The 12,686-nt window shown below is 35.5% G+C and overlaps 1 protein-coding gene across 1 annotated transcript in view; it reads right to left on the bottom strand.

The window, feature by feature from the left end:
• PGGT1B (protein geranylgeranyltransferase type I subunit beta) overlaps positions 1 to 12,686 on the bottom strand; it is a 47,816-nt gene that overhangs the window by 23,969 nt on the left and 11,161 nt on the right. Inside the window, exon 3 of the mRNA XM_008513896.2 lies at positions 3,535 to 3,602. Coding sequence (XP_008512118.1) covers positions 3,535 to 3,602 — 68 coding nt within the window. The remainder of the gene's footprint in view (positions 1 to 3,534; positions 3,603 to 12,686) is intronic.

Below are 12,686 nucleotides of genomic sequence, written 5' to 3'. Positions count from 1 at the left end.
ATATATGTCTCAATATAAGTATAACTGCCTACTTTCCAGGCTACATAATTTTCAAATTTATCCTAAAGACTTTTAAGCTTTATGGGAGTAGTTCTGATATTCAAATAAACCAAATTATTTGAACTTCATATTTAATCAACCATATCAGTTGATTCAAGTATAATAATTTGTCTTATAAAGTTATAAAATCATATAGAAATAAAAATTCTTTTATGCTGTACAAATCCATATTAAATACCATAGTAGTAATCACTATATAAAAATATTACAAAACAATACAGATGAAAAACCTTATTCTGCTCTCATATACAGTTTAATTATTTGAGTCTCTAATAAATACCAGTGCTTAGAATAGCAAAAAACAAAAAAATGCAAAGAGCTCAAGATATTAAAATCAAAAAGTTCTCTAAAAATAGAATAGTGTAACTTTTAAAATTTAGAGCCCAAATGGGTATTGATTGCAACAAGTGTTTTGTGAAGACTATTAGATTAGCAATTGTTTAAGCAGAGCTGGGAAGTCTTACTAGGAAACTCATATTACCACAGTATGTGTTGAACTAATTTTTCACTGATTTGACCATTTCAACAAAAGATAACCAGAAACAGTTATCAAAGACCTTTTAAGCTTTTTATAAAATATGTGACTCCTTGTAGGAAATCCTGTAAAGACTCTAGGAGCTGGCACAGGCCCACTGGGCCAAATAATCAACCAATCCTATTAATCAGTTATTTAAAAAAAATTATTTCACTTGAAAAATGTAAAATTTCACCTTGTACTAATTTACTACTCAGTTTAAGAAAGTTTTAGTTTTGATAGAATACGAGCATATTTTTAATTCATCTTCCTCATTGGCTTCCCTTCTATTTTAGTTTGGGCTCATCAATAATTGCCTCAAATACCAGAATAATTACTCATAATACCAGAAAGTTAAAATGAAACTTTACCAAAGATTTGGTTAAAACAGACTCCTCTGCTTTCTAAAATGTTAGCTTCTACAACCACTGAAAGATCAAATCCTGGCTCTACTATCTGTTGGCTTAATTTTCCTCATTCTGGAAAATGGAGATATTAGTACATACCTCATAGGGTTATTGTGAGGATTAAATAAACTTAACTATCTATAAAGGTCCTAGTTATCTCAAGGATGATGATGCAAATGCAAGACAGATATCAAAAGGGCCTACTACTTTTTTGGACTCAAGGGTCTTGGAACCACCAGTGACTTAATCACATTATTTCCTGTTCACTGACCTTCCAGAGTTCCTCACAGAATAAGTGTGTATGGTGGTCAATACCCTCTACAGTCTGAACGCAGCCCACACATCCAGCCTTAGATATATGGTTCTTTATAGCTTCACAAATATGCCAAGCAAATTTTCATCTTGATATCTCTCATTCTGAGTTCCTCCTTAGAACTCAATTCTCATACTCCTGGCTATTTTATTCCACATTTATAACAGCCTTATTAGAAGTCCTATAGCATAGTTCATTTTTGGTACTTAAACTAAATGTCTCCTATGTTAAAATCCAAACATAAATCAAATGTGGACCGACCTTAACCTTGAGGGTAGAAGAGAGGCCTGCTTAAATAATTTTAACACAAAGCAGTATGTAACAAATGTCATGAGGGAGATATAATAACACATGGATTTAAATAAAGGATTCTTTTCTGCAGCAGAAGAGGAGCTTGGCTAGATATACATGGAGAGGAGGCTTTAGAGGTAGAAGAAAAAGTAAAAGCAAAAAAGCAGAGAAGGAAAATTCTGGGGTATATGGTACATGTTAAGGACAATACACAATTTAATACATACGTGATTTGTGAAGGAAAATAGTGAGAAAAGTCAGCCGGGAGAATCTCTTAGTGTTTCTCAAAAAGTGCTCTAAGACCAGTGAAGGTCCTGGGCATTTATCAGGTAAGGCAATGGCCCACAGGTGGTTTAGTGGTTTCAGAAGAAAAACCAATGATACTATTTTACTTATATACTGTATTGGACAATCCTATGTGCCTCCTAAGATTCTCTTGGTTTCATCTGTCCCCTGGACTCTCAACCACTGCCTTCAGTGAAAACTCCTTGTGAGCCTTTCTGATTCCACCTGAAGTCTCTAGCTCCTTCCAGCACTCAGAATTCAGATGAAGGGAACACAGAAGGGAATGGCACCTAGCTTCCCCAGAATATGCCAGGGTCTAGGTGAACTAAGGGCCAAAAATGGGTTTCAGGACAGTCTGTGAACCAAGGGCAAAAAATAGTTTCTTCTTAAATTTTATTCCTGTTATTTTGAAAACGTCTTGCGGGGGAGGAAGACGGCTGTCTTTATAAAGTAATGCTATCAAAGCACTGTTTTCCTCCAACAAGTATAGGTGTACACCTGTAATATGGTATGGTAGTGTACAATGGTCATCATTACCAATGTCATGACATCCAGATATCCTGTCTATTTTAAAAAAATGGAGAGCTATCTTTATTCAGGACTGGCTTAAATTGGAAAATATTATATGCATCAGAAAAAAGGACAAATTTTACGAATTGTTTTCAGAGTCCCTGCTAAAATGCAACAGGCACACACAACTGGAGACACCTTGGCAAACTGACATGACCTTGACAAGACAGGTTGGTCTACAGCTTAAGGCAGAGGAAGAAAGTTGAAGCAGTGCCTCTATGAAATCATGTCACTGTCTCCAAAATCACTGCCATTTATTCTAAAATTATGAAGCAGATTATGGAAAAACTGGCAGCACACCATTTACCTTCAGCTTGCCACTGGACATAAATCTTGACATACTCAGTGTAGCCAGATACTGGCTTGTAATTATTATATAAGCAGATTGACCTCCATTAAGGAAAATGTTTCTATGCTATGAGGACTCTTTTGCTAAAATGATGAAGTTATTCTCTGCTTTCTACTGTAGAAAAATATTACTATTTTGTGTACAGATGAAATACCTACAAGCTTGTTCTGGATCTGATTCTTCAAAGAAAAAAAACTCACTTTGTTAGAACTCACTGCTTTCCACCTGCATGTGCTGGTACCAAAGCCTCTGCCTATAACCATGAAGACAGTGTGCCTACTGCCATGAAGGTCATCAAATTCATCACTACTGAGGTCTTCAGTCACTGCCTTGGCAAGAGCTTTTTCTTTTATTCCTAGCAAATGAGAGCCAAATACAAAATCCTTCTCTAACACATGGGAGTTCACTGGCTTCTTAGAGAATAAGTATCAAGCACTTAGGTGCTTTATTTCCATTTTCCACAGGAAATCACCAATTATTTTTACACATATACACAGGGTAGTAAGGACATAATTTTTATAACAACAGGAATTTGTGTGTGTATATGTGCTGTGCATTCCTCCAGGAAGTAAGGCAGATACAGCTTTCTTTTAAACAGTTTCAGTTCATAATGTACATTATAAGACAGTATTTAACTATATTAGAACCTGGAAGCCTGGTACTTCCTGTATAATTTCTTAGTTTTCTTTCTCACTAAAATCTCCCCACCTCCCTTCCCCTTCCTTCTGACCCAAAGAGAACTAACCTTTGATGGATTGAATGGAATACCGAGGTATGAAGAGCCTCGGAAACCACAGCGATTTAGATTTGATCCTAGAAAATAAAAACATGTACTTATGTAAAGTATACCTTTTCTTGTATAGATTCTAAAGCAGTTCAATTATACAATCTTTCAGAAATAGAGCATTTTAGCACCAAAACTTTGCCGCTATCTCCATTTTCATTCTAGCTAATGTTGAATGATTACTATGTGCCAGATCTATTCTAAGTGCTTTATGGGAATTTCTTCATTTAATCTCCAAACAGTCAGAGACAAAATGACAATATCCTACCACTTATTTTTAGTTTATAAACCACCTCACCGTGTACAAAACACTTTCATACTTCTCCTATATGACCATATTTCATGGGATCAACATATTCAATCTCCCATTCTCAGAACAGAAAGTAGAAGCCTAGAGGTTAAGTGACATGTTCAAGGAAAACAGTCAGTTAATAACATAACAGGAGCTAGAATCGTAACTTCCCATCTTTTTATTCGAACTCATTGCTTCTTTACATGTCAGCAAGCTAAACGTCTAAGCTGTTCTACAGTCACAGAAAATATATGTACTTTGTCTTTCAGTATTAGACAAATCTTCATTCTGAGTGCAATAACCCATTTCATTTCAAAGTACGAAGAACACTATGTTAGCTCTTAATCTCTACTCAAAGTATGTTTACTCACACAAGTATTTTTTTAATCTAAAAATTATCATTTTTCAAGATATCAATGGAATATAAACCAGGAACTTAAGAAAGAAAACAAGTCACATCCACGAAAAGGGAACCCTTGTACCCTGTTGGTGGGAATGTAAATTGGTGCAGCCACTATGGAAGACAGTATGAAGGTTCCTTAAAAAATCAAAAACAGAGCTACCATATGATCCACCGACCCCACTTCTAGGTATACATTCAAAGAAAATGAAATCGCTACTTTGAAGAGATATCTGCACCCCCATGTTCACTGCAGCATTATTTACAATAGCCAAGATATGGAAACAATCTAAGTGTCCACTGATGGATGAATGGATAAAGAAAATATATACAGGAATATTATTCAGCCATAAAAAAGGAAATCTTGGCTTTTGCAACAATATGGATGAAGCTTGAGGACATTATGCTAACTGAAATAAGCCAGACAGAGAAAGACAAATACCACATGTTCTCACTTATATGTGGAATCTAAAAAAGCTGAACTTGTACAAAGAGAGTAGAACAGTGGTTGCCAGTAGGGAGATGTTGGTCAAAGGGGACAAACTTCTAAGTATAAGATAAATAAGTTCTGGGGATCTAATGTACAGCATGGTGACTATAACTAACAGTATCTTATATACTTGAAAGATGTTAAGAGAGATCTTAAATGTTACCACCATACACATACACACACACACACACATGCACACACACACACACACACACAGAGCACAGAGGCAATTCCGTAAGGGGATGAAGGTGTTAACTAACCTTATTGTGGTAATCATTTTGCAAATACTATACATGTGACAAACCATCATGCTGTATACCTTAAACTTACATATGTTATATGTCAATAATATGTCAGTAAAGCTGGAAAAAAGAAATTAAAAAAATGAAAAAAGTTGTATCCACAATAAGAAAATAATTATGGTTTTGGTAGCTATTAGAAAACCAGCATGATAGATAGAGAAGATAGAAATGTAGTTTCAGCAGACTGTGCATGCATTGTCAATTAAAAAAATCAAGTTGATTTAAAATAGCTTCTGATATGAGGAACCAGCTTCACATCTCTTATGACAGGTACATGACTAATTCACAACAACTGGTTTTCACTCTTCTATTTCTTCAAATCAGGCACTGTACTCTATTCAGCTTTATATCCCCCCAAATACTTACAACACTGGCTTATACATTAATTCTTTGAACAATTTAGGAAACCTTGCCACTAAATTTAAAACCTTCCACCAAGCATCTTCACCTATTAACAAAAAAATTACTTAAAAAGGATACCATCTAATAGTGATTTTGATGAACATGGTTCTCTTATCCTTGCTAAAGACTTTTAAATTGGCAGCCCATTTAAGACTTGCCACTACATAAGAATGATAAAAGTGCTCATACCCTTTGACTTGGTAATGATACATCTGAGAATCTACTCTAATAACTTCAAATAGGAGAAAGCTCATATGCAAAGAAACACTCACTGCAGTATCAGTGAAAATTTATAAGCGACACAGGTTAAGGATAACATACTGTATCTACTAAAAGGAACATTACACAGTCACGCACTGTATGTCGGTCAATGACACACTACATATACAACAGTGGTCTCATAAGGTTAGTACCATATAGCCAAGGTGTGTAGTAGGCTATACCATCTAGGTTTGTCTAAGTGCAATCTATGACGTTTGCACAACTACAAAATCACCTAACAATGCACTTCTCAGAACTTATCCCTGTCATTAAGCGATGTATAATTGCCATTAAAAGTAATAATTAGGGAAATCTATGTAGCAACACGGAGAAACATATATCATCAAGTTAAGAGAAAAAGTAGAATACAAACATATGTGCATTATCATGTTTATAATTAAGCAAAGGGTGCTTATCAATAAAGCTCAGAAGGGAACAAACAAAATAATATTGTGGGATGATACAAGGGTGAATTTTGTTCTCTGTTATGAGTCATCGTTGCCATAACAAATTACTACAAACTCAGAAGATAAAAAAGCCACTTACTTATTATCTCACAGCTCTGTAAGGTCTGGAGTTCAAGGCAGATCTCACCTGGCTAAAATCAAGATGTCGGTAGGGCTACCTTCCTTACTGGAGGCTCTGCGAGAAAATCTGCCTCCAAGTTCATTCAGGTTCTTCGGCAGAATCAAGTTCCTTGCAGTTGTGAGACTGAGGTCTCCGTTTCTTTGCTAGCTGTCAAGTGGGGCCTCCTTAAGCTTCCAGAGGCTGCTCTTGCCATTTCTTGCACATACGTCTCTATATCTCAGAGCCAGCAACAGTGCTCAAATTCTTTTCATGCTTAGACTCTCTGGCTTCCCCTTCTGCAGCATCTCTCTTTTGCCCTCTTCCACTGCATTTCTCTGACTGACTCTTCTGCTTTCTCCTTTTAAGGGCTCCTGTGATAATACTGGGCCCACCTGTTTACATAACAGCTAAAGATAATCTCCATATTTTAAGATCAGCTGATTAGTAACCTTAACTTCATCTGCAAGTCTGTGTAGTACAGTAGTCCCCTCATTGTTGCAGTTTCAGTTACCCGTGGTCAACTGGGCTCTGAATATATTAAATGCAAAATCCCAGAAATAAATATTCATAAGTTTTAAATTATGAGCGCCTTTCTGAGTAGCATGATGAAATCTTGTGCTGTCCCACTCTGTCCTACCCAAGACATGAATGATCCCTTTGTCCAGCATATCCTCGCTGTGTACGCTATCTGCCCTTTAGTCACTTGGTAGCCACGTTGAGGTATTGAAGTGCTTGTGTTCAAGTAACCCTCATTTTACTTAATAATGCCCCCAAAGTGCAAGAGTAGTGACACTGGCAATTTGGATATGCCAAAGAGAAGCCATAAAGTTCTTCAAGTGAAAAGGTGAAAGTTCTCAACTTAATAAGAAAAAAATTGTATGCTGAGGTTGCTAAGATCTATGGTAAGAATGAACCTTCTATCTGTGAAATCGTGAAAAAGGAAAAAGAAATTTGTGCTAAGTCTGTTGTCACAGCTCAAACTGAAAAAGTTGTGGCCACAGCGCATGATAAGTGCTTAGTTAAGATGGAAAAGGAATTAAATTTGTACGATAAGCTATTTTGAGAGATAGAGACCACATTCACATAACTTGTATTACAGTGTAGTTATAATTGTTCTATTTTACTATTACTATTGTTAATCTCTTACTGTGCCTAATTTATGAATTACACTTTATCGTAGGTATGTATGTGTAGGAAAAAACATTGTATATATAGGGTTCAGTACTATCCACGGTTCCAGGCATCCACTGGGGGTCTTGGAACATATCCCTCACAGAGAAGAAGCAGGGACTATTATACCTAGATTACTGTTTGATTGAATAACCAGTGCACAGGAATTCTGGGGGGAGGGGGACATGTTTAAAAATTTGCCTACCACTCTTCCACATTCCAAACTGGATGTAATGTTATACTTTTAAAATCTAAAAATAATCCCTTCCTTACCAAGCTGTGGATGCCTTTATCATTTTATCTTCACTCGTTTCCATCTCTCCCTACTCAGGGGAGGGGTTGTTTTCAAAGGAGCATTTTCCTAAGCCCTGCATTTTATCTGAAGCCTAAAATGTTTTCCTATTATGATTTAAATTTTTGAAATCAGTTCTTTCCTTTTTTCCCCTAGGATTGCCTTTTTAAAGGTTATACTTTCAAACTACTGACTTTTTAATAGTCCTCTATAAAAATCTGATCCCATTTCTACTTTTGATGGAAGAAAGCTCTGACTCCACGTTTCAGGTCTGAGTTTCTATTTCCATTAGGAAGCCTTTCTTGAGCCCCCTGCTAAGTTAGATAATTCTGCCAGGTGTTTTACACAGAAGCTGACATACAGTAGAGATTAAATATGTATTTGTTTCTGAATGAAATATCATTTCCTTAGAGGTAAATGAGTGAATGGCATTTCTATTTGTTCATTTCTAGGTTTTCAGCTTATTTAAATTAATAATTTTCTGAAAAGCAGCAAAAATATTGATGCTCAAAAATACCACATAAGGTTAGGAGACTGTGGCATGGACACTGGGAATCAAATTCAAGATTCTATTCTTACTAGCTCTGGGTTCAGTAGGCAAGTAACAACCTCTCTGAGCTAGTTCCCTCCATTTTTGAACTAGGAACAGTAGTATATTGCAAGCATATCTTGTAGGGTTCTTGTTAAGGGTTAAAGGACATATTTAGATTGAGCTCAGGAGAGTGACCACGGCTCAATAAACAGTAGCCATTTAAAATCAGTTAATTGGATTTTATCAAAAGAGAAATAGGAAGAAACGAACAGCTTCTGCTGTAATTTCTCAAGGAAAGCTTCTTTAAAACACAAATGCCTTTTAGCCCCTTTTCAAAAGGAGAGTGCAAATTGTCATCTTAAAAACTCATTAGCGATCCTTTCTGTTTCCTGTCAAGATCTGTCTGCCCTTGTGCTTTCCTTTATAGTTCTAGTAAGCTTACTTATTCATAATTATTAAAGTATAAATACGCAATTCATTTCAAATTTACAACTGGATGTATACGCAGGATAAAGTCTGAACTTCTTTGGCAGTAATTAGATAGCACCATCTAGTGTTCCTATTCAGTAGCAGCAAAACAAAGTGTGCTGTGGCTGCCCACAGAAACAATTGAATAGTTTGAAAAAATGTCTATGTTTCTTTGGTCCTAAGCCAGGTTCATATCAAATCCCTGAGAGTGGAGCCTGGACAATCACATATAAAAAAGAAAAACAATCCTGTCTGATACACAGCCAGAAGGAAGAACCACTGATTTGATGAATGCATCCTCCACCATTGTAGAGCCATGAAGTCAAACCAGTTTATCCTGTTACACGGAAGGAGTTCAGATAGCAAAATATCACAAAAATCCAGATTACTTCAGAAAGATGAAATTGGGTAGATGGGAAGAAAAGGAGAAGCAGAAAAAATGGAAACAACTACATGGATGTAATACGTATGTGTGCTTATGTGAATGTAGAAGGATGTGTTATTAGAGAATATAGTGTGTTTAGCTATCAACTGAAAGGAAAAACAATCTCTTTATTTGTGTGCCTCCTCGTGAAAGACAATCGTTAAGCTACAAATCTGACTCCTGCCTGATGATTGGGTCATATCTCACTTTTTAACTTACAGTTTTACAATTACACTCATAATAAACACCAACTACATGTCAAGCATCAAAAAGACAGTGCATTTAGAAATTCTTAGGAAAACAAAGAAAATGGTTATAAACTTGTACGATATAAAACTGAAATGAGCATTTAAAAAGACATTTTAATCAGTGGAGTTGCTTTACATAAGAAGAAAGTGGCATATTTCCTCTCTAAGAGAAAACTTTATTGTGAAAGATAAAATGAAAATATGTTAAAAATTATACTTAGGTGCTTCTAATAAAGGACAATTCTTGGGCTAAAATAGCACCACACTATTAACAGTGATCATGCTATAATTCAAAACCTCATTTGGAGATGTTCTTAACTTTCTAATCTCCATTTTAAAAGTTAGATGTCTGACCTAAGCAAACAGAATTCAAGTGAGGAATGTGGAAATTTTTTATGTAAAAATGGACATTTACATTTTATGACAATAGAAATAATTCCTCACCGGTCTCAAGAAACACAAGATTTCCCAGTAAAAGGACATACATTACACAACTCCTTGTTTCAGGATATCAAGAGAGACCCAGACAAAGTAAATAAAAAATTCTATAGCTTAAAAAAGTTTTTTATATCTATTTTCTAAATTTTACAGATTAGTTTCAGAATCAAATCTAGACCAATTAAAGAAAACACATGTGGGAGACTTTCACAGAGAGTAGAGATTTAACAGCATTTCATTTAGAATTGCAGTTGGATTGTGAAAGATCTGTGGTGTGGCCCAGGGACAGCTGGGGTACATAAAGCAACCACTGTGGGACTATCTTAGCAAAAAATGCTTGATCTATAATGCTTCCAAAACAGGTGCTCTATAATTTTTAAAATGTGGAACATGCTCAATTTAGCCAAATAAAACTATATTTACATTTTAAGTATGTTATTAGAAAAGGACAGCACTCTGACTGTAAAATCTACTAAAAAAATAAAATCATTAAACATTTTACCTTTTAATATTAAACCACTTTACCTACATTTCCAAACACTTAATCCTAAAATTTTATGGGATCTATTAAGGAACAGATACCAGAACTATGTTCCTTTAGAGCCATAAGACAGCTTAAGTTTTCATTAAAAAAAGCCATATCTCAGAAAAACATACATGATAAACAGAGTACCTACTGCACTTAACCAGTATTGGAAATACCCAGTAATGGAAATATCAAAAGACTAGAAAACAGAAAACTGTATTCTAATTTTGCCTCTAGCATTAACTAGCTATATTATTGTGGATAAATTACTAATCTCTCTGGACCTTAATATCCTCATTTATAAAATGATGGACTATAATATTCCTTGCTCTGTTTCAGCTCTAAAATTTTCTGGTTGTGCCCTTGATCAGAGAAGGGAACAGACAATTCCCAGCCTCATCTCTTGTGTTTCCTAAATCTTCCTCCTGAGGTTGATGAGAAAGGCTCCAATACTCCAATGGGCTGACCACACACTTATTAGCAGGGTACTACTAGCGTCTTCACAATCCTGGAGTTAAGCGGAAGGTCAGGGTTAATTGTGATGAAATATTCACAATGTACTTAAGTGGTATACATGACATATATATATACATATATATATATATATATATAAATAGTTTCCACCAGGGACCTATATACTTCAACAGTGAAGCAGCATTGGGACTTGGAGTCAGAAGCCTGGGATTTTAGTCCAACTCTATCACTTGACATCCGTGTGTGACCTCGGGCAGGTCTCTTAATCACTCTGCCTCTCATTTTCCTCTTCTGGGGAAGGCAGATTAGGCGAAGAACAAATTCGATGGTATATTTGACAGTGCTTTGAAAACAATATTAAATAATGTAAACCATTATTTCTGCCATTAGCAAAACATCAATATTTGTGTATAACCATATAACTTTAAGCTCAGTTTTATTTTTTTTTGTTTTGAAGAGAAGTTAAGCTAAAGCTTTTCTAACTTGAATTTTTAAATACAGAAACATACTGTAAACATTCAAACAGTACCCTGCCATCCTCCTCTTCTGTTCCCATCTACCTCCCCCCTCCACAAAGATTTTCTACGTATCCTTTCAGTTTTTCCTATATATTTACATCCCAAGATTATTTAAGCAAAACACCTCTGTACAAGTTGGCATTTATCATTTAACCACACATGATGAACAATTTCACATCAATACATACAGAGGTCTACCTCAATCACTTTACTATTGCACAGTATTCTTTACTGGACCATAGTTTATTTAACTGTTTCCCTTTTGGTGAACATTTATTTTGCTTCTCATTTGTTACTGTAATAAACAATGCCAAAACAAACATTTTGTGCACATGTCTCAGTTTCCCGGGGTTAGTAACAAATTACCACAAACCTGGAGGCTTTAAACAACAGAAATTTATTCTCTCACAGTTCTGGAGCCCAGAAGTCCAAAACCACAGTGTTGGCAGGGTCGGTTCCTTCTGGAGGCTCTGAGGGAGAATCCGTTCCATGCCTCTCTCTGAGCTTCTGGAGGCTGTGGGCAATCCTGGCGATCCTTAGTGTGCTGACCCAGCACTTTAATCTCTGCCTCCATCTTCACATGGCCTTCCCCTCTGTGTCTCAAATCTCCCTCTCCTTCCTCTTATAAGGACATCAGCCATTGATCTTGAGATCTTTACCTTAATTACATCTGTAAACATCCTTATTCCAAATAAAGTTATTTGGAGGTCCTGGTGAATATATCTTTTTGGGGCCATTATTCAACGCAGTACAACACACGTGACAATATGTCAGATAGAGTAAAAAAATAATACTGCTAAAATGCCCTTCAAAATGTTGTAAACATTTTCACTTCCACCAAAAGAATATTAAATTTCTCTTTCCTCCATACACTTGCCAACTTTTTAAAACTTTTTGCTAAGTTGAGGTGTTAGGTAAAAAGTAATGTAATATCATTGTTTCTACTGAATCTCTCTGATTTCTAGTAAGGCTAACCCTCTTTTCATGTATTTACTGGCTATCTGTACTTCTTTTGCGAACCTTTTCATAAAGTTTGTCATTTTTCTAAACGGCAATGTGTCATTTTCTTCTCAATCTTAAATAATTTCTCATAGTCTGGATAATAATATTTTGTCTATTATATATATGCCATAATTTCCTCCAAGTCTATCACTTATCTAACTTTATCTTCCACTGATAACATTTTAAAATATTTAGTCAAATCTATCAAATTTTTCCTTTATGGTCTCCAGATTTTGTTTAATGTTTTCGGATTTTTTAATTCCCTAAGATTTTATGTGATATAACAAAGTGGGACAAATACAGACCT

Source organism: Equus przewalskii, chromosome 13 (assembly GCF_037783145.1).
Source record: "Equus przewalskii isolate Varuska chromosome 13, EquPr2, whole genome shotgun sequence".
NCBI classification, from domain to species: Eukaryota; Metazoa; Chordata; class Mammalia; order Perissodactyla; family Equidae; genus Equus; species Equus przewalskii.
Note: the sequence above shows the minus strand (reverse complement) of the source record. Positions and strands in the feature narration are given on the sequence as shown.